The sequence below is a fragment of the Poecilia formosa genome, unplaced genomic scaffold, assembly GCF_000485575.1.
Source record: "Poecilia formosa unplaced genomic scaffold, Poecilia_formosa-5.1.2 Scaffold41, whole genome shotgun sequence".
Lineage (NCBI taxonomy): Eukaryota > Metazoa > Chordata > Actinopteri > Cyprinodontiformes > Poeciliidae > Poecilia > Poecilia formosa.
The window spans coordinates 374759-401379 of record NW_006799980.1 but is presented as its reverse complement, the minus strand read 5'-3'; the positions used below and the strand labels follow the sequence as shown (position 1 = coordinate 401379).

The following is a 26621-nucleotide window of genomic DNA, read 5'->3' as shown; positions in this document are numbered from 1 at the left end:
ACACACACACACACACACACACACACACACACACACACACACACACACACACACACACACACACACAACGCTGAGCAGTACCTGTCTGTAGTATCTGCGTTTCAGGATGTTCCTATTGTTGTCCAGCTTGTCTGCAACTGCTGAGCCGTAGATCTCCATGCTGGCTGTGAAAACCACCAGCTCATACCACTGGCTCACCTGTGCACACACATCGTTCAGGGCACACAACAGCGGACGAGTTGGAGTCATCAGGGGCACGCATGCAAAGCAAATATTAGCTTACAGCTTCAAGAGGAACAGAAAGGAAACCCGAGCAGAGCAGAGCATGTTGGTGGGTTTCCACCGCTAATGGTGCAGTAGAGCTGACTGACACTCACCACTTCTAAAAAGAAGTCAACGTGCGGCCTTTTATGTACAAAGAATCTGACTGGATGCTTGTCTATGACGACCTGCGCGGAGGAGCAAACACACACACACACAGACACAGAGGCAGGTCAGTCGGGGAAGACGGGATTCAGACCCAGTCGTGTGTGTTATTTGTGCGACAGTCGGCCATTTACTTTGAGGATAAAGTCTGGCGGCGTGCCAGGTCTCACTGTGGGCCGCAAGACACCGTCGTGGTGAGAGTGGATCAGCGTCTCGTCCAGGTCCAGAACCAGGATCTTCCGCTTTACAGCATCTAGGATTTACAGAACAATAAATACGCAATAAATACGCAGTTTGAAATCTTGGAAATTTTGATGTTGAAATGGAAATAAAGCATTAAAAAAACAACAACAATAAAACCATTTTCTGATCGTTTTCATGTTTGGTCCACTTTTACAGTCACTTATTGGAACTTTACAGTCAAATTTCTGACAGAGGTTGTGATTTTATGTTCTCAACCAAATTACGGTAAATAAAATAAAAATGCAAAAGAAGAGAAAGGGCATCATAAACTTTTTCCTGATTATTTAATGATATCTATATTTTTTCATAAATTATGAACACTGCTTTAGGGCAGTATTGCACACATTTTTTAATATTAATTAATATTATTTGAAATAAAAATTTTATGAGATGCTTTACTTTATCTCATTCACACACATATCTGGCATGTAGAAAGATGATCTTGAGTCTCCATATTTTATAAGCTGCCAAGATGTGTTTAAAAAAACCAACAACAAACAAACCGCAAAACCAGTTTATCTTTTACTGCAGCAGCATAATTTTACACTGTAAGCTTTGCAGATTTTCCTATTACAGCTTTGGGCAGGTTTAGGGGATTGGAGCTTTTCTTGTTTCCTGACATTTCAAGGGTTTTGGGGTAGAGTAGGGTTGCTAATCCAACAGCAACTAAAGATAACCAAGTTTTCTTAATACTTATCTTTATCAGAGAAATGCAGAAACAAAGCAGTGCATAAAAACAGAGCCAACAAAAAGAAAATAAAAACATTTAACTGCAAAAACCATTGATGTTTGTCCATCTATGTTATAAAAACAACTCCTCAGGAAATTCTCAGGCTCAGCATTTATAAACGGCCTCTTTCAATAGAAAATGTAGTCACATGGTTTGGCTATTTCTGGATCTTGTACTTATCTTCAACGTGTTGCAGTGAAGGAACAGTTTTGCAAATTGCTCTAAATACTCCAATATCTTCTAATCACCGATCTGATTTCTGCATTAGTTACTCTGTCGGTATTTAGACCCAAAAAATCTGTCTTTAAACACAAAGAATTTAACATATTAGCTCAGAATATTAAGTGTGTGTAACTGTTTTTGTAATAAATGTTTTTTTTTTGTTTGTTTTATGATGTGGACCCCAGGAAGAGTAGCCATTGGCTAATGGGGATCCAAATAAGCAAGCAAACAAATATGAAAAAAAAAAAAAAAATCTGAAAAGATGTGTGAGAACAAGGCGGCCCAGTAACACCAGTTCTGTCAGGAGGAATGGGCCAGAAATTCAGCAGTGATTATGAGAAGCTTCTGGAAGGAAACTCAGAGTTAACTGTCCTCATTATTCAAGGTGAAGAAATTTTTCCAACCCCAACTTATCTGGAACAGGAAATGTTTGATCCGACTGGATGACAGTGAGAAAAAAAAAAAAGGTTGTTTTTTATGTAGTGTATGTAAATATCTTGTTACAACTGTGCATCTTCAGAAAAACAGCAAAACATAAAAAAAAATCTAATTTCCATCAATAGAAAAAAGCTGAATCCACCTAAAAAATACATTTAAAAAATTGTATCTGGAAGAATCTGTGACCATTCACCTTGGCAGCTTACTTAAAACTTAGATTAACTATTAGTGACCAGAAGAGTCAAAAGGACATTTTTCTTTGTCATTTGCAATTAGAAATTATGTGTTATTTATTTCTTAATTAAAAAAACAAAAAAACAAATTGAGAACAATGCTACCTGCCGATTGAAAGACCCTTATGAACGCTGCTTCTACTGGACATGTGGTTGTGGAAACCAGACCACAAGCTGACCAGTTAGTGAAAATGAACCATCAAGCCTGTCCAGACTGGACCTGAATATTTCCAGCAGAGGTCGGAGCAGTGTGAGAGAAGCTGAACAGAAACCTAATCCTTCCTCTTGGCCCAGTGTGACTGAAAGGCCAAGAGCACACCTACACCTCTTCCATTTGCATCCCTTCTCCATTTCCTCAACTCAAACATGGTGGAACAGCAGCAGGTGATCCTAAAGAGGCTGAGCAGCACGCTTCAGTGTAATTAACAGGTTTACAGTCTGATAGAGGATCTTGTCCAGTTAAAATAAAATGTGACCACTACTATATGCTTTTACATAAAGGCAGGTCAGGTTTCCTCTGCCTGTACGTTTAGAGCTGAGCAACAGAAAGACATTTTCTGATTATGTACTGTAAACAAAATTATTCTAGGTGCTCAACATGTTTCCCTCTGAGCTGAGAAGGTAGCGTCACTTTTACCTTCTATGGTGGACATGAAGGAAAGTACCTCAAAGCATCCGAAGAAGAAGAAGAAACAGCATGGAGGAATAAACTCCAAGCTAAAATAAAGTGATGATCACACAGCTTAAGGTGAGGAAGTGGTGCATGTGTGCTGAACTTCTTTTCTGCACAATCACTTCCTTCTCGACAAACTGGTTTAACTTCCTAACTTTCCACAGTAGAAATGTGTTGTGATTGTCAGTCCGGACAAAAACAGCAGCACAAAGCATGCCGCCGTGTGAAGGGTTTCGCAGACGCCAGATATGATTTAGCAGAGAGAGAGAGAGAGAGGGATTCATGAAAGAAGACGAGTGTGTACTTACTGAGTCTGTTTCTGGAGACAGGCGACAGGGGCAAAATGTCGTATCGCACCGTCTGATACTGGATTATCTGAAAATGAACCAGGCAAATGAGACAGTCAGTTCTCATCAGAGCAGAACACCGGGAACAAAAAAAACGCAGCACAGAATGTACAAAACAGTGAGGCATGGTGAGGCAACCAAGACAAATAATGAATGCATCAATCAAAGACTCAGACTTTTACATCGGCTCCCTGCTGTCAGCAAACTGTGCCAGACTACTGATCTCCTGTTCAGTAATCTGGAACAGACTAATTTGTGGTCCACAGTTGAAGCATAGTGAAGGATCTGTGATGCTGGGGGACTGTTTCTCTGGGGAACCTAGTTAGAATCCATGGCTCAATAAACTCTGAAACATTTTAGATGGAAATGTGGCAGAGGGGGGTCGCTACATCAACAGGGTAATGACCGAAAGCTTCAAGCCAAACATAAAAACTGTTTTTGACCTGGTCATCTCAGTTCACAGAACTAAATCTTCTAGAAAGCCTGTGGGGTGAGACGACCCAGGAGCCTAAATGATCTGATGGGACTGCACAATGGTCAGAGATCTGCCATCTCTTTATGCCGCCATCTTGTTAAACGTTACCAAAAACCAAAAACCGTCCAAGTGGCAAAAGAAAAGAAGACCGTGAAGGACATCAAAAGCAGGTGTTACGCTACTGCTAGAGCTGCAGGGCATGAAAACGAAAAAGAACCATTGCTGAATGCTGCCATGATGATTATGATTGACCTACATTACTCTGACCTTTCTTTTGCTTTCTCACAATGTTCCCACCCCTTTGAGTTTTACCATCTAGGCCACTATAAATATAGAGGAGGTGTGAATTCAGAGTTGAACCAACAGACCATATATAAACTACCTGCATGCTGACATTTGATGCACAGCACTTAGAATATCGCATCCTAACAAATATTGCATTCAAATACTATTTGCAATTGCAACGCTGCACACTTTGATAATGCGATGTCCATTAGAGTTCGAGTTACATGTACATAGTTGGGGCTACCTTCGAAAAGATGAGTACTCTTTAAAGGGATTAAATTATGTGTTTTCCAGGCCATTTTATAGCACAATTAATTAACTATGTTACCATCAGTTGTTGTAAAAAATGAAGTACAAAACATGACTTGCAAGAAATCTGACTCTGTGACTTGACACTTGAAATTGGCCTCTGTCTCTTTAAGAAGCTCCTGCTCTTCATCACAACAATGCTTCACTATTTTAGGACTGAGCTTCAGCTGAGCTCATCATGGGAACCACTTCTCGCTCTGCCACGCCTAAGAACGGCTGTAAATGGCATGAAGGAGGAGCATTGCTGAAGCTGGCGTTTCTTAAAGAAACAGAGACCCAATTTCAAGGCGTTGTATTGTCAAGTCAAATTTAATTGGAGTTTTGATTGATATATATATATATTTATATATATATATATACACATACACAGAGTGTTTATGACTGAAGGTGACAGTTACTTACTGTGCCTTAAAACGGCACTATGCAAACGGAAAATACACAATACTGAGTCTTCAAACAAAGTTACAGAATTATATACGGCCAACTCAAGCAAGTGGACGTTTGCTGCAACAATAATTATCTGAAAAATATCACACAATGCTAAAAGATTAAAGAGATTTGACTCTGATAAAGCTGTACAATATATGGACTTAATTTTGATACAAGAAATTGATGACGATTACAATTAACCCACATTATCCTGACAACTTGAGCCATTATGTAAAATAATGGCTCATGTTATACCTCAGGCTAAGGCATTTAAGAGTGCATCCATCTTTCCAAAAATACAACATTACTGATATGCAGAGCATGAGTACATGACAGTTGTATTATCCAACCAAATATTGCACCCATGCTTTTGTTTGCTATTGGAATACTGCATGCATGCAGTAATATTGTGATTTAATATACCGTGCAGCTCCAGTTCTTGAAGAAAGTAGCAGAAGTAATTTAAAAAACTAGGAGCTCAAATGAAGAAATGGTTTTTATTACCCACTATGACCTGGGAGCAGTTAGCAGGACTCTTTGTTCAGAGTCAGGGGGGTTCGTACGGCGTCAATACATCTGATCAATTTAGAGAGAAGGTCATTCAGGAATATAAAGGTAAGAAGAAAGAGTTTTAAAATCAATACAGACCCCAACAAGGAGCCTTTTTTCCCCCCTCCTTTAGTGTGAGTAACAAGTCCAGCTCCAACTGGAGGCAGCTGAAGACAAGCCTGCTACAGCAAAGTAGCTCAATTTTTTTTTAAAAAGGAATGGCCTTTTTTATTCTTAAAAGGAGTCATCTTAACAAACCTCCAGTGTTTTTGTCCAGAAGCTGCAGAACAGGGTAGGATAATAAAACTCAATACAGTAATTGAGCATGTTCTGTGCTCCCTGTGTGGCTTTGCTGCTCGGCCCTGGCGAGGATCCTTCAGAGCGCCACTCCTGCACCAGGGGGCTCTGCTCTTTTCCTCACACGGCTATTTTTATCCCCTCAGCTGTCGGCGAGCGTCAGCGGAGCATGGGGGCTCGCACAGAGAAGACGACTTGCTGGGTGACTGAGAGAGCAGCTTGGTACCAGAGCAGAGGATGGGAGGGGGGCGGAGGGGTTTGCCTGGCAGAGTTGACTCTGCAGGGGGAAGCCTGCAGCTGCTGAGCGCCACAGGGAAGCCTCACCCACATCTTTCTGCACTTTGAGCAGAATCCAACTGGAGCCTGCGGATCCAGGAGAATTCCCATACCAGCAGAAAAAAAAAATAAGCTAAAAACTTTACATATTGTCACCGTTCTAAAATAATGGCCTACGTTATTCTTTTGCTAAAATCATCTTTTGGCAATAAATGACTCAAGGCCATTGTTTAAGAAGGTGAAGTAATCTTGATGTGATTAATCTTAGTATGATTAAAAAAAGTTGATTAATGAGGGTTAATGAAATTTAAACCTTCACAAACCCTCAAACTGTCAGCAGGGTTTCCCCCAGTGTATTATAAGCCTGGCGGGCCACCAGGCTTTAGCATTGCTTATTTATTTAAGTCTTTTTAGAATGTTTGGATTTTTTAAAGATTTTATAGCTGGTGTTCAGGTGTTAATATTCCAATTACACGTAATTATCAAGTGATATTTTCAAAGTTCCTGTCAACTTTAAACATTTTTTAACTCAAAAACACGACGGACCGCTGGGTGAACAACTGACCCAACCACCGGGCTTAAGATTTCTGGGGTAAACCTTATGTCTGTATTGTTGGGATTGTTACCATTTTACCATTTTCTTCAGTTTGCTCAATAAAAGTCTCAATAAACATGAATTCATTTGAAAATATGATAAAAAGCAGCTACTGGATGCACTTTAGTGATACAAATCAAGCTTCTTTTTATGACGGGCATCCTAAAGATTCGGATTACAAATGGTTATGTTTTTCAAAAGCAGTATTTTATGGGGATTTGTCACGCTGTAACTGCCACATGGTGACCTAAAAATAATTATTGTTAACATAAAATATCATAATCAAACTTTAAGTCCATATTGTACTCTCCTATTTATTCTCAATCTTTACAATTATCTATTTATCCTGCATGCAGCCGTAACCAGAATACATCTATTACAATAACTGTCAACAAAATTGTCATCTAAAATGAAACCAAAGTGCGTTTTCCAACCTATTTGTCCATTTTTGTCTTCACTGAAGTGGTTATTTTATCGTCATCCTGCAGGTATAAAATTAGGGTCCTAATCTGGGCTATTTTAAATGATTGGCATCAGGAATCTCAAAGAAAATTCAGTTCCTGATACCTTTGTAAAGATCTACTGTCTGCGTTCATCTCAGCCACGCCTCCGGCGGGGCGTCCAAACACATTTCACCAATTTAAAAGCAACATGTTGCTCTTCATGCTTTGCTCAGATATCAGTTTAGATATTTCCAGCGCTCCAGAAGAGGTACACAAAGCAGCTGAAACACTACTTAATTAGTTGTATAGCGTTCAGAACAAAATGTCTGATTACTATCAAAGAAAACAGATGAAGGATCCTAAATGTCTTTGTTGAGTGAGAGAAAAATCACAATGTTACTGCAAATTATGGAATACCCATGGAAGATGTGTTATTTAACCTGTAGTATCAAATTAATAAAAAAATAAAATAAAATAAAGAAAACCTAATTGGGACATCCAGAAATTAACAATTTGCTTTCAAGAGCGACTTGATATCTAAAAAAAAAAAATCTAATTTCTTAATTTAAATGAAAATGAGAGGAAATCAACAGGGTGAATTTTCATAATCAATTAATTATCCTACTTATAAGGACACTACTTTATTAAAATTACTTTAATGTTCAGAGTTTTGCCAGGGTTAGACCACTGTTTTTGAATTGTTGCCATATTTGGCTGCACACCTGTAGTGCTGCAAGATGATAATCGAAGCCGTTATGCAACACTGATGTGAGTAAGACTGGTAAACAATCATCTCGTCATTTGTTGACGGTACAGTGGAGTAGTGTGAGTTGGATTATAACCAGCCTCCTGTGTTCTTAATCCAATAAGGACCCACGTTTTCAGATCAGGTCCGTGTTCACAAATTGAGGGAGTAAAAAAAAAAAATCCCCAAACAAAAACAGGTTTTTAAACATTTTAAATTCACTTAAATCATCCGGGCAAATGTGCTCACTAACCGCCTAAAGCGTCCTGGATGCGGACGGTTTTCCTCTGGGCCGCATGCTGTAAACAACAGAGCTAAACTGTGAGTTAAAATGAGAGGAAACAGAAGGGGGAGAACAGTGCGCTCTCTGTGGTAACATAATCCCTCTCAGTTCAGCTGGAGCATGGACTCAACTCCTCACTCTCACCCTGTAAGTGTTGCTGCTTCACAATGAACTGCAGCGAGACGATTACGACACGCGGGACGCACCTCCAGGCTTTGTTGGGCTCGATACGCTCCCCGCTCCAGCTGAAGTCCGCTCACGTTTCAGCGCCTACGCAGCCCCGCCTGCGACTCGGCAAACACCTGGGAGTAACATCTAAGTTACCGAGCAGGTGGCTTAGATCGTATCGTACGTCATGTTTATTCTTTTGTTTGGAAGAGATCGGAGGTGAAGCTGAAACTTTCTTAAAATCTAACATTTGTTCTCGCAAGGCGGTCGTGACTTTGCGCCTCAGCTGGACGAATCAGTCGATAACGCAAAGACGAGATGAAAAAACAATCAGCTAATCAGTGTTATGATTAACTAATAGATTAATGTGCAACAACTCCATAATTTTAGACAATTTATTGTAAAAATGTTATCTTTACTCTTCAAGGGAAATAAAACGTCTTTTCTCTCAAAGGGTCCCAATGTATGAAGGTCTTAGATGTTTAGTTGGACTAAGTGAGCATTAATACTTTTACTAAATTCCTGATTAGCTTTTTAAATAATCTTACAAGAGTTGCATTAAAAGATAAAACCAAATACATGAGTGAAGAAATCAGAATTGGACAAATTTCCCTCATTTTTCTTCCCGTTTCTATTCAGGAAGAAAAGCAAATTAACTAAGAACTTCAGCCATTTTCAGACCATAACAGCATCAAAGAAGAGTATTTACTTTAATGCACCTTTTCGGGGTTAAGAATTGGTTTATGCTTTGATACATAAATGGGTATAGTCTGGCAATTCCTTCATTCTCTGCTGGATTAAAAACTCTTGACTTCATCAGAAAAAAAAGGCGGCACGGTTTGTTCTTATGTGCTACAGTTGCAAAGAAAGAGAAAAAAATAGAACGGGTCAAATTAAGAATTGTTAAAGAAAATATGTATGGGCAACGAAAAGTTTGCTGTGCATCTCGGTTGCTTGCCTTCTTACAGTTGGTGCTTTTATTACTACTTTAACAAGAATTGGCTCACATTTGCAATAAAAAGATGTGCTATTCTTTTAGTTTTTAAACCGTTTTATTGCGTCTGTCCCTTAACTGTTAACTTACTGTTTGGAGGATTTTACGTGTCTAAATCAGAGTGACTTTGAGGTATAATTAGGTGTTGTGCTGCTTAACTGAGAAACAGAAACGCACCGATCAGTTTGGTTCCCCCTGATCGATAGCAATATCTGTTTTCCCTTTAAGAAGCATGCCATACTTTCACTGCAAGTATAATAAATGCTTATGAAAATATTCTTTAAAGCAAGAATAAGAAGGTAAACATTAGATAAGCAACAATCTGTGCTTCCTGGCGCGTGCATTTCTGATTTTCTTTGTGGTCTGGCCTGCCGTTGATAGATTCCAACATTTTTGCCTTTAAGAACTTCATCTGATAAAAAAAAATATATATAAATATGTTCCAGAATCAGTGTAGTAGTAGAAGCTTTAAATCAAACTGGAAGTGAATGAATAACATTTGACCCATTAATATTAATGAGTTGATTACTAATATTTTTAATCAACTCAACAATACGAATCAAAGCGCAGGCTTCTGGATGATGTGTTAACAGATCAAAAGCGGTGGGCGTTCTTCCTTTTTGATGCATTTATTAATAGAGTCAAATATTCTGAATTTTCAGTGTCTAGCCTACAGATCAATGACCAGAAACATTTTTTCAGGGGGAAAATTGATCAATAGTCTGTTGTTTGAAAGGACCCTCAAATCTGATGGCGATTGTAGCTTGAAAGGGACGATTTGCAACAAAATAAACATGATTATTATTTAGAATAATTTACCAGAATGCATTTTATGTAATTGTGAGGCATTTGGAGTGTTTTCTTGTCTATAGACTCTCTCTGCTTTTTAAAACTGCAACACATATGTCCAAATTGAGATTTTTTTTTTTTTGCACTTAACTTGTGACTCTCAACAGCAAATCTAAGCCCTCCCTATCTATTGTAAACATTGACTCTGCAATGAGCAGCCAACATACAGGTAAGGCTGTATAATAATCCTATTTGATTTTTTTTTTTAAAGCATTGTGAACAGAAACTTGAAATTACTGTCAAATGCTCCCTCTTTACTGTATGTAATGAATGGTACGTGCAGCTGTAAATCAACATGCAGTTTAAAAGGGCTTTGTGCACTTTGGCATCCTGTGTAACATCTTACATAACTCCCAGGTTGTAAAATATGTTTACACCTCTTCGCCCATGGCTCAGAAACACCCCGAGCGATATCTGTGCCAAAAGTAATTACCTTATTAAATAAATATAATGTGGTAAAAATGATTTTAGACCATAAGACAAAACAAGTCATCTGAGGGTGTAAATATTTGTAAGTACGGACCAGGAGGAAGTGTTTCAGTGCAGATGGGTGTTTTTCAGACCTACAGTCTCAGCAGCCCACTCGTTTTCAAAGCTGTGCTCACCGTTCGGAGGTGCTTCCTGAGGATGTACATGAAGAAGCCCCATATTCTGGACGTGACACCGAGGAAAGTGCGGATGCCGAGTAGACACTGCCGGGTTTTCAGCATGTTCATGAGCTCCCAAAGACCCCCACAACGGGTCTGCTTCAAGTCTCGAAAGGAATATTAAAGCACGCCGGTTTGGCGAAGTTGCTCTTGTAAATACAGAGGCGACTTTTAACGTGCTGCTCAGGCAGGGAAATATCCGCCTAAACCAGCAGCTCCTACCGACAAGAGGCCGGGCTCTTCTTCACACTTGTGGCACGGCTAGCTTTACATACAGAGCATTATGACAGGAACACACAGCCGCGTTGAAAGGGAAAGAAGCCGCCTCACGTCGCCTGCTGCTGCTGTATGAACCACAGCACAAACCACCGTTAGCCGATAGCCGAGAAGCTACCGCTAGCTCGACGGGGTGACCACCTTGAAACCGAGGATAAAAATACCCCCAAAAAGCCGTGAAGCCGCTCGCTGACATGCACCGGTACGACGCGGCTTCGCTCTGTGCGGCATCCGAAGAGAGGCGCTTGAGTAAAAGTTCCCCCGAAGTCCAGCCGGTGGGCTTAAAATCAGTTTGTAGTCCACTGGTAGTCCGGAATGAAGCTGCGAGCCGCCATCGCCGCCTTGCCGTCACTTCCGCGAAGAGCTAGGCGCGGCGACGCGCATCGCGTCCACGTGGAAAGAAAACATACCGACGTGGACGAGCGAGTGCGCCGAACCATAAAAGTTATCAAAGATTAACCTGATATATCGCCGCTTTTTAACAGCTTACCTTTCTTATGTCAACGGCAACAGAGCAGACTTAAACACGTTAGAGAATTTTGTAAAAGTGACGTCGCTTAAAATTTACCTGACACCGACTGTAGCCTAGTTTAGTTGTCCCACCACTGTGATTTAAGTGATAAAGCAATAAAATATTAAAAGCTGCCTCCAGTGTCGTCTGTTTTACATTGGCCTTTACTAAAAATATTCAGCAGGGAATTGAGCTTACCGTCTTTCAAAAATATTTCGTGTTTTTGAAAAATGTAAACTACTTTTGATTTTTAGATAACTGCAATTAATAAAACCTATTAATTTAACATGATCCTAAATTAATTTCCTTGTTATATTCTTTTAGTTTGGCTTTACATTGGTTTATGAAAAAATGCTTCATTGTCATTTAAAACTTTTATACAAGTTATTTCAATTAAATGTCATTTGTTTAACAAAACAGCAAGATTTTGTTTTAAATGTTAGTTGTGCATACAAATCTGGTGTTTACAGTAAAAAAATGTTCTTAGAAAGTTCAGTGGAAGGAAGAAAGCTATTTCTGCCAATGACCTTTGGAAGGAGAGGGCGTTCATTTTCCAGCAGGACAACAATCCTATCCATTTAAAAAAAAAAATTCAAAATCTCTCTTTCTTACCGTTTATTCAATGTCACATGCTGTTCTTATTTTTTTCTTTAAGTATGTAAAGCACCTTGAAATGCCTTGCTGCTGAAATGTGCTATACAAATAAAATTTGATTGATTGATTGATTGATTGATTGATTGATTGATACAGTGAGCTATGATACAGTTGTTAAGATCAAAGTGTATTCATGGGTTGAAGTGGCCTAGTGGAAGCCAAGTCTTAAAAACAATTGAGAATATTTGAGAAGCCTTGAAAATTGATGTCCACAAAGGTTTACCATTCAGTCTGACTGAGCTTAAACTGTTTGTAAAAAATAGAGATTTCAGTCTGCAACTGTTAAAGCTGGTACAGACATACCCTAAATGTAAATGTTTCTTAGAGGCTCTGACTCAGGATTCTGAATACATATGGATGCATGCAAAAGTATTTAACATTCTTTTGGATTCCAAAGAATTTCTGAATTTGAATTACTCCTGAAAAAAAATGAAAACAACTAATGACACTGACAGCGATGCAACATCTGAGAGATGCTGGGTTGTAGGAAAACTTATATGAGTTACATATATAATCATTAGTTCTTTCAATAACTTTGACGGTATTCCCCCATAACACTCTTTTTAATTTAGATACTGCTATCAGAGGGGGTAAACAGAAGCCACCACACTAACTCATAACGTACATCTTTCCTAATAACATCAACAACTTAGATAAAAAGAAAGTTTGAATCAGTTGTTTATTGATCTGAAAAACTAAACATAACAAAAAATAAAGTTTAAAATTAAGAAATACTTTTACATTTCATAAAGATTGAATAGATGTAGAAAATTTAAGTTGTGTGGTGTAGCATCTTTAAACTCGATAAGACGACAGGAAGGAAACGATGTCAATAACTGCACTATTTCGGCTGCGTAGAGGGGATAATGCAAATATCTTATGAACAGCGTTCATCATGCCTTAACCCTAGACATCAAGATCATCATCGGGGTCCTCCTGGTCATAGTCGTCATTGGCATCGGGCTCGTACAGAATCCGCCCAGAACCTGGACCTGGATGGAGCAGAGCCGTTTTCCTGCAACGTTAGAAGAAAGACAATTTTACAACTTACAATATGTGTGTACAGTTTTAAAACGCTTTTAAATGTAAGGACATATGACATCATTGAAGAGATTCTGACTTCTCTTTGCTGAAGACGAAAGGCAGTGTGAGTTTCTGCTTGGCCTCCAACTCTGAATCGGACAGTCGAAGGTTGAAGGTCAAGTTAGCTGTTGGGTCCGCCTGTTGACACACAAGGACGATCAGTTTCAGCACCTGTCATTTCATGAGTCCCAGCTCTGTTCAGGATGTGTTAAACTGCACCTGCTCTTCCTCTGTGCTATTGGTTTTATGTTCAGCATGGCTGGCCTTGCTCAGAATGGTCACTGTGAAATCCTCTGCGATGCAGAATATCTCCTCCTGGGGGGGAGGTCAAATGAAAGCTGTCAGTAACTCATAGCGGAATACTAGCCGAACAAAGTAGCCTACATATAAATGCTTCTTCTTACATCTTGCATAACTTTCCCTGACTTGGAGCGCTTTGTTACTCTTGCCACCGCTTCTTTTCCCTTCACTCCAGGTGCCACGGAGATGAGAGAAGTTGCCAAGTGGCAGACGCTTCCCACAGTGCCCCTCTGATGCATATCTGTGTGGAGCAGGCCAATAACAGCTCTCACAGCTCCCCCTAATGAAAACAGAAAATAATACATCAGTGGAAAAAGTTCTCCATCAACGTAAAGCTCCAAATTGCAGAAACAAGTTGTTTGATTCACCTTTTCTTAGCTGCTGAAGTGTCTGGCAGACAGCAGGCGGAGTCTTATGTCTCAATATCCAAGACAGAGAGTCGATGACGAGCACGGCTGGCTTTGGATGTGATGTTTGTTTGACCAAGTTTGTGAGGTCCTCCAAACTGAACTGTTGAGCCGTGAAATTTGGGTGACCAGTCCACCCGAGGGGATCCGAATAGGCATTGTGAATATGTAACCTGAAAATAAAATTTTTTTTTTGGTTTTATCGGTGCGCTTTGAAAAAGTTTTTACAAACCTTGAAGGTCTGTATAGTTTGTCATGCTGCAACTACAAAACTTTATGTGCTTTATGTGAAAAACCAACACAACATTTTCCTAATCTATTTGATTTATGTTGGTTTCAATTACCTCTGAGTGTCTGATGGTTTCAATCCATCCTTCAGCTCTTCTTCACTCACATCAAAACACAGGACATGTATAACTTCCTCCCTGGCAACAGAAAGTATATTTAGAAAGAGATTTATAGTTATTTTTCAGTGCAGGAATATACATTCATCCATTATCTATACTGGCTTGTTCTTGCGTGAGGAGCTAATGCCTATTTCCACCTGTCAGTGGGCATAATGACAGCTGGAGGTTTTCTAGGGTACCCCCTGGAAAAAACATAAGAATTTAATTGATTTTCAAAAACAAGATTTTAATGCACAAGTTTGAGGTTATGACGGATTTTCTCCAATTTATCCAAGGTAATATTTCTACAGCCAGGTTCAAATATACATAGACTTAAATAATGTTTGGATGAATGGAACATAGAAATTTTCACAAAATTAAAAAAAAAAAATTTATTGTCGTCAACAAGCTTTTGGCATAATTATTACTGTTCCTATAAAAACACTAAACTTCATTTACATTTATAAGTTACGTGTTGCTTTTACAAATTCTTAAACCAGTTTTGATGTTACCACCAGCATGCTTGACAGGTGGTACAGTGTTGTTAGTTTTGAAAGTCTCACCTTGATTCCCCCACACAAACCTCTTATTCTTATTAAAAATATATATTTGTTTTGCTTGACCATAAGTCCTTACACAGGAATCTTTTGCATTTTGTCCAGGTGGACAGCCACAAATTTAAATCAAGTTGATTTAAATCTGTGAAGCCCCCTGATTTTGGATCAGGGGGCTTCTTTCTCAGTCAGTACTTGATTAGTTCTTGCTAATATTAACAGTAATATTTTTGACTTGCAGACACAATAAGACAATGATGTCAAAAGACTGGACTAAAACTCAATAAAGCAGCCTAACATCAAACATCTGAAATGCTCTCAGCCTCCATCCATTATTTACCAACCAGCTTAAATATTCACTATTTCAGCCAATACATGTTATTGGATATCTAACCAGAAATTACAGAAATTTGCTGATTGTGACAAAACAAGTGCGGAATTTATCTGCAAAATGTTAATGGACGATTTACCAAGCACGAGTGTGGATGTTTGTATAATTCTGATCCTGAGAGAATATGAAGAAATCCGTGTTAAATTCAAATTTGTGTTTTTTATTAGCACAGCATTGTACCTGTTTAAGGCAGCAGTGATGAAGCTCTTCAGAAGATCTCGCCCTGAGTAACTACAGGAGTCTGTTGATGATAGATATTTAGCAATGCATTAGGTCAACTTAAACTGTTAGAGTGTTATATTAAAAACTTTTACCTCGTATTATTAGAAACCCTCCACTCTCAATGCCTTGCAGTAATTCAGACAACATGGTTGACTACAGTGTACAAGTATCTACGGCTAATTAGCATGCTTCTACATTAGCACATGTTTAAGCTACAGAAAATAGAGAAAGACTATTGAATTAATTAAACGGATAAACGGATAGCACCTCTTTATCATACATGTGTACATTTAAATTATCTAAAAGCTATTATTTCTAGGTTGCTAAGCTGTTTTTGTTTGCTTGGTTAGCATGTTTTGGTTGCCCACGATAATAAAACATCATATCCCATGCTTCCCATGATCATGGGTTCGTGGGTAATGTAGTTTATTGTCACAGTCGAGTGACAGCGTAAGTGCTACACAAAGACTACGTTACCCAGCATTCATAATTGGAATTAGCTCGTAGCCGCTTCAGGAGGATTGGTGGTAGATTGGATCAGCTCCGCGGACCGATCCCGCCCGCTGTCATCCTACCAGCCTATCCGCGAACGCTATGTAATTTTAGAAACCAATCAGAGAAGAGGAATCCCTCCCGCTGTGTTCTTCTGGGCGATCTTGTCTAACGTCACCCTCCCCTTTTTGCCTCCTAGAGAAGCTGCTGCCGCGCGGAATAAAGCCCAAAGTCTAGTGGGTTTGTACAACCCGAGAGAAGAATCGACAAACTTCATGCGAGAGCTTCTCACCATGGATTTGTATATAGCATTTGTGCTAATTTGAGGATTATACACTTCCTTCTTCTGTTTAGCGATGGGTTTTGCAAATGCAAGCTCGAAATACGCGGATCTTAAAAGCTCGCCACACTAGGCGACAGAGGAATTACTATTTTTTGACTTTTAAAAAAAGTGGTTTGTTTGTGCTCGGTTAACGGCTGCCGTTGTTACGGATCTTGACCGAGGGGATAACCACAAGTTTGATCCTATTGTGGACAATAATTTTTTTTCAAGAAGAGTTTCTCTCCCTAGTCCTTAGTGTCCTTGGCTTCTTTTTCCAGTGCCAAGTTACCCGGGCGATAAGGTGCAACCACGCCGGGGGAAGGCTGCTGCTCTCCGGCTAGCTGAGAGGCGGCTTCTCCTTGAATCGTGGCCTCGTCGGCTAGGCGACAATGCTCGACATAATGTCTGACCACCAAGGTATGTATGATAAAGATCGTTTAGGAATGATTGCTCCAACATTTGCAGTATAACGACGTTTTAACGGTCAACGGCTGTTTTACGGGTTTTAAGCCTCGTAAGTTGTGACTAATGCTACTGCTACGTTTTAGTTGCGTAGGCTGTATTAATAGCTGTACTCGCCTCCTTCTAATCCACTTAATGTTGTTAATGTACCGAAAAAATATAACTGCTGTGAAATATGTATAGTTTTAATGTAGCTACTGTAATTTTACAGTAAAATCGGGTATGTGGGTCTTGCTAGTTAGCTAACGCGCCGAATCATACAGCTAAGGCTAAAAGCTAAATACAAGCTAATCAATAACTCGATCTCTGGGCATATTTAAATGCGTTTTCAACCAAAGTACTAATTGAAATATATTGCCAGAAAATGTAATTTTAAAATCTGATTCGAAGTTAAAAAACGGCAATGAACCAGACACGCCCGATTAAACGTTGGCAGCACCTCGCTAGCCCCAAGTTAGCACACAAGCTTCTTCTCCTTCCAACTTCCATTTCAAGAGAAGCCAGCGTGAAGTGACCGATGACCAACACAATACACAGCCTGAGTCAAACCGACATGAAAAGTAATGAATGTGTCTGACTAGAGAAGCACAACTGTCTGAGTTTAATACTTTATCTTCAAGCTGTTTGGCCATTTAGCTCTATTTTTTTAAACCTTAGTTTAAATGCCAGTAGCAGCTCCACAGAGCAAACCTATTAATAATTGTCTGCTGATTAAATCCACGTACATAAATACAGTTGACATGAACATTTTGATATGAACTACAGTGGTTTAAAACGGCTCGCAGATACTGAATAGCTGACCTCCGTTGCGGTTGTTCGGGGGTGTACACTATTAGCTAGCGCTGTCGTCTGCTGGATTTCTTCGGTTTTATTTCACAACTATTCCCACCTCTCGACGCTGCTGGGAGTTTAAAGATACTAATCGAAGCAGACTTTTAAATAAGCCCTTCATGCTTGTCGTTAATAATCCCCATTAAGTTATTGGCCCGGGTTAGCCTGCTAATGCTAGTATTAGTCCTGAAGGGGCGTCTTGCAGCGCTCCTTCAGGCAACAATGTAGTGTCATTTTATTTCACACGAGCAGGCTCGGTTGTAATTTAAAGAAACGTTTTATTTGTTTGTCTCCCACAGATTCACTTTTGACGTGTAAAACGGAGCCCTTGGTGAGTCCATTTATTGTTCTAGTCATTCATTTGGAGTTGGCTGTAGACTGAAGCTTGACGCTGATGAGATTTACTTCCTGTAACAGCAGCCTTACTGTTTTCTGTAGCCCCCAGAAAGAAAAAAGAGGACTGTTGAGGACTTCAACAAGTTCTGCAGCTTTGTTCTGGCTTATGCAGGCTACATCCCCAGTCCAAAAGAGGTGAGCTGTTTTCTTTTTTTTTTTTTTTTTTTTTTTTTTTTTAATTAAACCATTACTACAAATGTTAACTAGCTACGTTTCATTTGACCAGTTTGCAACACACACGAAACACAAAGATGCACAAAAACTCTTCTCCTGTTGTAGTCCCATAGTATTTGCTTCAGCATTTGTTCCTAGAAGACCCAAAACGATTAATGATTAAGACGTGTCCCTGCTTCGACAAATCTGATTCATATAAATGAATCAAGTGTGGCAGAGGCCCCGGTAATGACCCATTAATAACAATCAGGTGGGTTACTGCTGGGAAACATCTTAAGCACTCTGGATTCTGGCCCTCAAGCACTGACAGCTGTTTTAGGAGACGTTAGACGTTGAAGTGAGTAACATGCAAATAAAATGTTTTGTTTGCTGGGACGGACAAAGCTGTCAGTGTTTTTGACAGAAAGGTGTTTTTTACATTTGCAGCATCTTAAAAAGCAGCTCTCTTGTTGTTAAGTCGAGGTTCTGTAGTTTGCCAACATGTCCTCAGAAGGGTGGGAGTTTAAATACCAGCTGAGATGTTTTCAGTGCTGAAGTCTGGGTTTGATTCTTTTGGAAATCTAAAATTATGAATTTTTCCTTGTACTCCAAATATACATTTGTGATCAGGAATTTTGCCTCCAGTTTGTTTGAATGGTGCCTGCCTTTTGACTTGTCTTATCAGAACTTTGCTATTTGTTTAACCGATTTCTATTTTTGAGTTCCTGACAGAGGGCCCACAGATTACTGCACATTTGTTTAAAATAAGAGCCGCTTTCCTTTAGTCAGGATAACGTCTTAAACCAGGGGTTTTAAATGGCACTACGTTGTCTGGACTAGATTCCAGATTAACCACCGAACCTCCCGTTTTACCAAATCTCGTCGTTTTTAGACCAATCCATGAATGAAAGCGGTGAAAAGCATCTCTTTGTCAAACTGACTCACCCAGAGTCATCTTTTCTCATTGTGTTTTTTGAGATTTGTAGAATTTGATATGTTTTTCAGCTTAAATGTCCAGAATGAAGTTAAAGGTCCTGGGAAATAATCTCCACCTTTCACAGTTTGATGAAATATGGGATTTAGAAATGGGGAAAATGTCAACGTTGCAGTGTTTGAACATGAGAATCGCTTGTGATTCGCAAGCAGAAAATTTGAGACCTAGAAAGAAGCATCACTTATAATGGATGTTTTTTTTGTCTTTTTTAACCAAAACCTTCAAATGTAGCATTACTGCCCCTTGTTTGTAAGAAAACAGAGACAAATTCTTATTGTTCACATTTGATCTGCAGGAAAGCTCCTGGTCTCCAACTTCATCCAGCTCGGCGCACAGCTCAGGGCTGTCGGCGGACGGGGGCGGCGGGGGCAGCAGCTCCATCGGCAACGCCTGGCCGGACGGGAGCTCCGACATCCACACCATCCACACGTTTGTGCGCAAGGCGCGCGCGAACAAGGGCAAAAACATTCGGCGCATGCACTCCGACAGCACCCTGCTGGACAAGATGCGCCTCAAAGACTCTCTGTACGACAGCCAGGCCAGCGCCAAGGCCGAGCGCAAGAAGGACAAGAAGCTGAAAAAGCTGTCGCTGGGCTCGGCCACGACGGCGCCGGACAGCGGCAGCAGCGAGGGCGAGAAGCGGGCCCGCATCAAGCGCAGCAAGAACTCCTCCAAACAGCCCAAAGCGAAGAAGCTGAAGAGCTCCGCTGCGCAGAGCGAGACGGACTCGGAGACGCGGAACTCGCATGCCGAGGCGCGGGCCTCCAGGGAGGAGCTGGCGTCGCACGGCGGCTCCTCCTCCAGCATCCACGGCCTGGGGAAGCCCGACGAATCCATCAGGGAAGCGGAGATGAGCTCCAGCGAGGGCGAGACATGGATCGCAGACGAAGATATCATGGTGGAGTCAGGTACGACAAGCTAACGATCGTTTTAGGAGTCGACACATCTCTGGATTAAATCTGATCAAAATAATGTCACGTTCTGCAGGTTTTTCAGACCCTTTTCTTTTTTTTTTATTCAGTGTTAGATGAAAATGAATAATCCAATTGGTTTTTAATTAAGAAAGTAAAGATTTTATTGGCTAAAATGCAATAAGAGCTTTCTGTTAGTAAATCTGAGCTACAACTGTACCAGTTTTGGCAAAAGTCTTAACTGTAAAATGTGCAAATTTTTTGCCCAGTTTCAGCTTAATTACTGCTCTGACTAATGTTTGTCCACCAAACTCCCCTTTTTTTTTTTTTTTATGAGTCTGCATACTCCAGTTGACGATGAATCGGTCACCAAACCAGTTGATGTCCGCTAACTACGATCTCTCAATCTGCCACAGGCGACGACTCGTGGGACCTGATCACCTGTTACTGCGGGAAGCCGTTCGCCGGGCGGCCGATGATCGAGTGCAACCAGTGCGGCATATGGGTGCACCTGTCGTGTGCGAAGATCAAAAAGTCCAACGTTCCCGACATCTTTTACTGTCAGAAGTGCAGAGACTTGCGGCGGTCGGGACACAAAAAGGACACCTAAGAAGGACGTTCTCCGCTGTCCTCTCGACAACTCACTTTAACTCCGATGCCTACAGCCAAAACAGCCTAAATTCTCACCCGGGAGGCAACTGGCTCTGCAGTTGCACAAATTATTTTGACAATCAAAAGAAAAAAGGAAAAAAAAACAACAAAAACATATCTATTTATCCTTGGCGTGTTTTTTTTTGTTTTATTTTTCCCCCCATTTCTTTTTGGCGACTGTGAAGAACCGGTAACTATTGAGAGAATCATTTGTTGCTTTATTAATTCCCACACTAATTGGCTTTGTGCATATTTTTGACTTTTATCTTTTTTTTCTCCCAACTTGTAAATTTGTATCTAAAGGAATACCAATCCAATTTAGACGGATATTTCGCATTGACTTAAAATTGTAACTTATTGTATAGCTCAAAAGGAAATTGTCACTCTGGTTAATTAGCTTAAATTATGTCACGGGTGCTCGACGGGCAGCTTCCCCTCAACCCCCCCAAAGGTATTCTGAAAGTTGAATTTCGGAGGCGCTTTATTTCTGTCAGCGGCGCTCATTGAACGTCTGCGTATAAAGTTCTCACTCCTCTCATGAAAGAGTTGATTAATTTATTAAAAATTGGCAAACTCATCTCAGTAGGTATGCTGCATATAGATGTTTCTATATTTTTGTTTTTTCTTCCCAGCAGTCGCGTTGAGAGAGAGAGAGGGATAAGGGGGAAAAAAACAAAGTAAAAGCCCAGATATGTTTCCACTGCATTCACTGAGAGGTGGTTGAATGTCTTTGGCTCGTTAATCAGTCATCAGTAGCCAACTTGCTTTTGAATGAGATCCACAGAGGAAAGCTGTTCAACTTGGTTGTTTTTTGAGTGTTTTTTTTTTTTTTAAATCGTCTCATCTTCATAAGAGTTTGGGTTTGTTGTTGTTGTAAAGCACCTGGTTAAGGCTCCTTGTGTTGTCAAGGTTGAGCCTGGGCTCGTTTATGAACGGTTGTAAAATATGTTTTATTTCATATAACTGTTTTATTCCTTGGCTTTTTGTTTCTTTCCGCGTCAAGTGGGAGCAGAGATGTGCCCGCTGCAGGACAAGAGATCGTCTCGCCTAGAGATCAAAGTTGTGTACAAAAGTGTAAGTTTGAGGCTGCATAGGTTGTGGCGTTGTTTATTTTCTACCCATTGTATTTCGTTGTTGGTTGGGAGAGTCTTAGCAAGTCTCCGGGAGTAGTTGCGCTCTCTGTACAACTTCAGTTCTGTGTACATATCCTGTTCTTCGACAACTTGTACATATGTGAAAGTGAAAAGAGAGAATACCCAAGCAAAGTCTATATTTTCTGCAGTCTGATACTGTTTTTCTTTAACTGTAGCTCGAATAATAAAAGAAAAAAAAAACCTTTGGGATCATAAATCGTGTGCTTTTTTTCTGTACCAATAACTCCACACACACACACACACACACACTGTAAGACCATTTTTATTTTTAAATGAGTTTAGGCACACAACAGAACGGTCATGCTTGTCCTCTGCCACTAGAGGGAGATGTTTGAAAAGAATCCCACCTTAGTTTGGTCATGAATTAAATGCAAACAGTTGAATAAATACGAAAGATAGCTGCAGGAAAATCCTGGATCATATGGTGGAGAGCTGTTTCAATTTTCCCCATAGACAGATTTCTTTTCCTAAGGGGGGAAAAAAGAAAATTGGTACACTTTAAATATATATTTTCTTCTTATTATGTGGAAGAATCTCTGGAACTTTTAAATAAGGTAAAATTCATCTATCTGCTGTTACTATTATAACAATCTTGGTGTAATTTTTTTTTAAACTGCCACACCAATTTACTGTTTATATGTACTGAAATCAAGTGATGTAGTGAATTTCCTAGTGGAACAAATTTAACTCAGAATAAACAAGTAACTACCAAGAAAACTAAAAATGTTTGCAGTACAGGAAATAGTTTGGGGATTTAAAACAGGGTCCAAATATGAAAGTCCTCTTTAAAGAGCTATAACTGTGAGGTCTTCATAAAATATAGAGGTTAAATATATTTTCCCCAAATCCACTGAAGCTTTATTTGAACATTTTCCGTCCCATATTTAAAGAAAAAAAACCCTCAATTTCTCAATATTTCTTATTTATATTTCAACATACTGAAATTTAAATTTTGCAAATTGCAAAAAAATAGGACAGAAAGCTTTAGAAAAATTACATTTTTACTTTGAGTATGTTTATTTAGTCAGGGACAAAAATAAAGTAAAATAAAACAATCACTGCCCTAACAAAGTAAGACATCTGTAAAATAAATTGAGCTGGAAATATGTTTTAGAAGTTCCTAGGAACTTTTAATTAGTGCTCCATGATTTCCCTGTGGAATAAATATGATGCGACACAGACTTCTCTTTGCCACTGTTCAAAATGGCAAAGACGAGCGAGCATGCCATTCAAGATACGATATATCTGAAAATAATCGCTCGCTTAAGCATGCCGATATCTACAATTGGATCGATAATCTAGAAGTTAGCTGGAAAAGTGACGAGTCTGGATGAGGAGCCACGTTTATGTCGCCTCCACCCACAGATACGACAGTAAGAAACAAGCCGTGGTCTTACGGGGTCACCAAGTCGTCATTAAAAAAATGTTTTAAAGCTTTTGTATGCATCAATACGACTCTGTATAAAGACATGATTTCTTACCTTTCGGTTTCTAGAGCTGGGTATCTGAAAGCGGCTAATGGCGTCCAGAGGAGCGATTTTCCTCCTGAAAGTCCCCAAAAAGATTAAATTCAGCTCAGCTAAACATTATTCAGCCTGTAGTTTATTTTCCTTTATCGAGTTGTAAACTTCAACTTAATCCTGTCAGTCCACAAAAGCAATACTTTTCAGGATGTCATTTAACCTCTATGCTTTTTATTTGTTGTCGTGTGCATATCTGAAGTTGATTTTCTTTCTTATTTTTAACATGCACAGAATAAACTCAAATTCTGATCTCCATCTCCTACATCTTTACAGCTGCCTCTGGGTTCCACCCGAACCCAAAGGCGCTTCCTGCGTCCTCACCTCTTGTCGTTGGCTTTGTGGTTCTGGCTCCTGTTCTGGCTCTGCACAGAACCGGTCAGCGTTGGGTCGACGGGGGTCTCTGAGTGATCGTCCGCACCCCTCCGCTCATCCCCTGCGTCACCCACAGAGAGGTCCCCCGTGTCAACGGCGTCGGACAGGTGATGAAAGACCTCGAGGTCTGGCCAGTCGACCTCCTGAGAGCAGAAACCAAGACGTCACCAAATCCCTGCAGGTGTTTGGGTCTGTACTGTTCGGGTCGTGTGAGGCGGGGAATCTCACCCTTTTGGGTTTTCTCGGTATCACGGCAGCAGATATTTGCTCTAACAGCATGTAGAGAGCAAGCAGTGGCAGCACACATCTGTAGCAGATCATCTGGGAGGAGGAATTCACGCACATCCATCGGTACAGGAATCAATGTAATAAATAGCCATAATTACGAAGGCGCTCACCTTGAATATTCTCTTTAGGTTTCTCCGCTCAAGGATCTGGGCTGCAGCTCTGCGGGGTCTGTGCTGCTGACCAGTGTGGAGGCTATTTGTAGGCATGGACCCAGGGTGGGTTTATATTATGGGACTATAATGGGGCTGTTTAGGGTCATTGTTTGTGTGTGTGTGTGTTCAGACAAACCAATTAAATCTGCCGCCTTACTGGCCGGTATTTTCAGGATTTTTTTTTTTTTAAGTCTCTACAGTCGGTTTTTGGACGATGACAACATGCCGCCCTCGACACACATACATACATGCACACTACACACCCTCAGCGCGGACAGATGGCGGCGCGATAAGGCCGCATTGTTGAGGATGTTGTTACTTTCTCCATCATGGGTTCGCCTGGGGGAGCTGCGTTGACCTCAGGCCAGTTTCAGCTGGTTTTATCCTCTAATAATTATCTCCCCTGCCAAGGCGAAGCTCTCTATCTTCGCTCTAACTCATCCCAAAGATGTTTTTTTTTTTATTACGGTCAGGATGCTTGACCATAAGCTCGACTGGCCACAGCATCACAGGTCCTCCCCCAGTGGGGATATGTTGCTTCACCGCATGTCCATTCGGTGTTACACCCTCAACCCACCTGGAATGTTTGTTGCTGAAAAGCTCAAACTTACTGTCTGACGGAAGCACATCACGGTATATTGTAGCGGACTCTTCATGAATACGTTGTGGATAACACACAGGAAAAAAGGCTGTGTTTACAGAAAACATACCTTTTTTCTGGAAGGACAGAAAAGTCTAACATTATACCTAAAAATCTGGTGGGTAAATAAGTGCCATCTAACAGCTGCTAATGGTTATGAAAAGTCACAGATTAATAATTAGAGGTTTCTGGAAACTCTGATCATAAATGGGAAAAAAAAAGCTGAATTTCATTGATTTTTATAAATATTGAAATACAAACAACTGTGTCACTGGCAATTATTTTTAATGTAAGATATTTTTTTTTAGTGTACTTAAATTAAAGGCTGCCAAAAACAAAGGCCTCTTCCCTCTATTGATTTTTTAAAAATAATTGGTTTTACCTGTTTTTAACCAGTGCTTCTAGCCAGTTTCTGCATTAATAACAGAACAGCTGCAAGATTTCTACATCTCTGCAGTTCCCTTTTTTTGTTTTAGGCATCATATTTATTACTGAAATGTTCATATTATGACAGAAGTCAGCATAATCGGCAGGTGGAAAGTGGTTGAAAGTGATGGTGAGTGAATCTGGGCAGCAGATGTGCAAGTTTGTGCTCAAGATTTTTACAGAAAATTAATCTGATTAAAGAAGACAAGCATGAATGCGTGTTATAGTTGGTAAACCTGTGTCGCTACTCACTGAGTTTTCGTTTTATTTGGTTTTATTGTCTGCACTAATTCCGCATTAGAAGAAGTCAAACAAAAACTCTGCGAGATCGAAGATAGCACCAGGATGTCAGTGTGTGTGGTAATCTGGTAGACTCTGCAGATCACCACCCAACGCAGACCACACACACACACACACACACACACACACACACACACACACCCCTCCTTCTCCTACTCGGTTGTCGCCGGCCTGCTGCCCGTGTCTCCAGAAAACCAAACAGAGGGGAGACAGAGCAGCCAGCCTGGATGGAGAGATTGGCGGAGGACGGGGGCAGGCCGGGGGTCGGCTCGCCGGGTACGCTCGCCGAGACACGTTTTCACTTTTCCTCTTTTCCCACCCTGTCCTAATTGTTGCTATTTCAGGATACCAAGACCCTCCAAAGATAGAGCAAGCGCTGATGGATGAGGGGAGAATAAATAAACCGTGACAGCATGTCGGCATGGGGCAGAGGCCAGATCGGCTGCGCTGATTACCTCCGCTATCAGCGACAGGCCTCATTAGGAGCCTGAGGTTGGGTGTGGGACATGCGTTTTGTTTTATTACAACACAGAGACGCAGAGAGATGCAACATGAAGATGCTGGTTCAGAGATCGCCCTGAGGTTTGGGTTTCAGCTCAGAGGCCAGAGAAACATTCGTTTCATGTATTTGATTCAGTTTTGACCATTCGATCCGGTATAACAGTAAAAATAAAGTTTCAAGACCTGAATTAGCTGAAATAATGGCATAGGAGTAGTTATTCATTTATCTCCGTGTTCTCCAGGGTTTAAAATAAATTATATTGAGTATCTTCATATTACTGCATGGATACGAATCCATCACACCAGTCTCTATCCACATGCTCATGGATTTCTTTTTTGTTTTAATGAGCCACGCATGTGTTTGTGTTTGTGTCCTCGTTACCCCGCCCCGGTCCAGCTCCCTATAAGAACCACACACTGCTAATTATAGCTGCAAACATAGACTCCCCTCTGCAGATGTGAGCGTTCACCGAACGGATCGACACGAGGCTGAGCATCGCCGTGGAAACGTCTCACCAGTAATTGTTGGCAGAAACACTGACAGGGAGTCCAAGAAATTAACCTCTTCATCTCTAGGCCTATTTTTGAGAAATATGGTTGAAAATACATGCCC

At 40.4% G+C, this 26621-nt stretch overlaps 3 protein-coding genes across 3 annotated transcripts in view; 1 reads left to right on the top strand and 2 right to left on the bottom strand.

Moving 5' to 3' along the window:
* LOC103137495 (CTD nuclear envelope phosphatase 1A) overlaps positions 1-11332 on the bottom strand; it is a 16217-nt gene extending 4885 nt beyond the window's left edge. The window contains exons 1-5 of the mRNA XM_007551247.2: positions 10615-11332; positions 3274-3340; positions 561-679; positions 378-449; positions 82-198 (exon numbers count right to left, since the gene is read on the bottom strand). Coding sequence (XP_007551309.1) covers positions 82-198; positions 378-449; positions 561-679; positions 3274-3340; positions 10615-10725 — 486 coding nt within the window. The 5' untranslated portion in view covers positions 10726-11332. The remainder of the gene's footprint in view (positions 1-81; positions 199-377; positions 450-560; positions 680-3273; positions 3341-10614) is intronic.
* Positions 11333-12704: 1372 nt separating this feature from the next.
* On the bottom strand, positions 12705-15806 carry elp5 (elongator acetyltransferase complex subunit 5). Its single transcript, XM_007551245.2, has 8 exons — positions 15533-15806; positions 15399-15459; positions 14232-14312; positions 13849-14060; positions 13585-13760; positions 13400-13495; positions 13218-13318; positions 12705-13112 (listed from the first exon to the last, which is right to left on the bottom strand). The coding sequence occupies exons 1-8, from the start codon at positions 15585-15587 to the stop codon at positions 13004-13006; spliced, it is 891 nt and encodes a 296-aa protein (XP_007551307.1). The 5' UTR covers positions 15588-15806; the 3' UTR covers positions 12705-13003.
* Positions 15807-16141: 335 nt separating this feature from the next.
* On the top strand, positions 16142-21987 carry phf23b (PHD finger protein 23b). The gene is made up of 5 exons (XM_007551246.2): positions 16142-16671; positions 17847-17878; positions 17986-18078; positions 19386-19998; positions 20418-21987. The coding sequence occupies exons 1-5, from the start codon at positions 16644-16646 to the stop codon at positions 20609-20611; spliced, it is 960 nt and encodes a 319-aa protein (XP_007551308.1). The 5' UTR covers positions 16142-16643; the 3' UTR covers positions 20612-21987.
* The last annotated feature ends 4634 nt before the right edge of the window (positions 21988-26621 follow it).

Coding starts and splice junctions, on each gene's coding strand:
- elp5 (XM_007551245.2), bottom strand. CDS start 15,587: ATGTTGTCTGAATTACTGCAAGGCATTGAGAGTGGAGGGTTTCTAATA. Junction 13,761..13,848: donor ACTTCAGCAGCTAAGAAAAG/GTGAATCAAACA, acceptor TGTTTTCATTAG/GGGGAGCTGTGAGAGCTGTT. Junction 13,113..13,217: donor TTCGTCTTCAGCAAAGAGAA/GTCAGAATCTCT, acceptor CTAACGTTGCAG/GAAAACGGCTCTGCTCCATC.
- phf23b (XM_007551246.2), top strand. CDS start 16,644: ATGCTCGACATAATGTCTGACCACCAAG. Junction 17,879..17,985: donor CGTGTAAAACGGAGCCCTTG/GTGAGTCCATTT, acceptor TGTTTTCTGTAG/CCCCCAGAAAGAAAAAAGAG. Junction 18,079..19,385: donor ACATCCCCAGTCCAAAAGAG/GTGAGCTGTTTT, acceptor TTTGATCTGCAG/GAAAGCTCCTGGTCTCCAAC.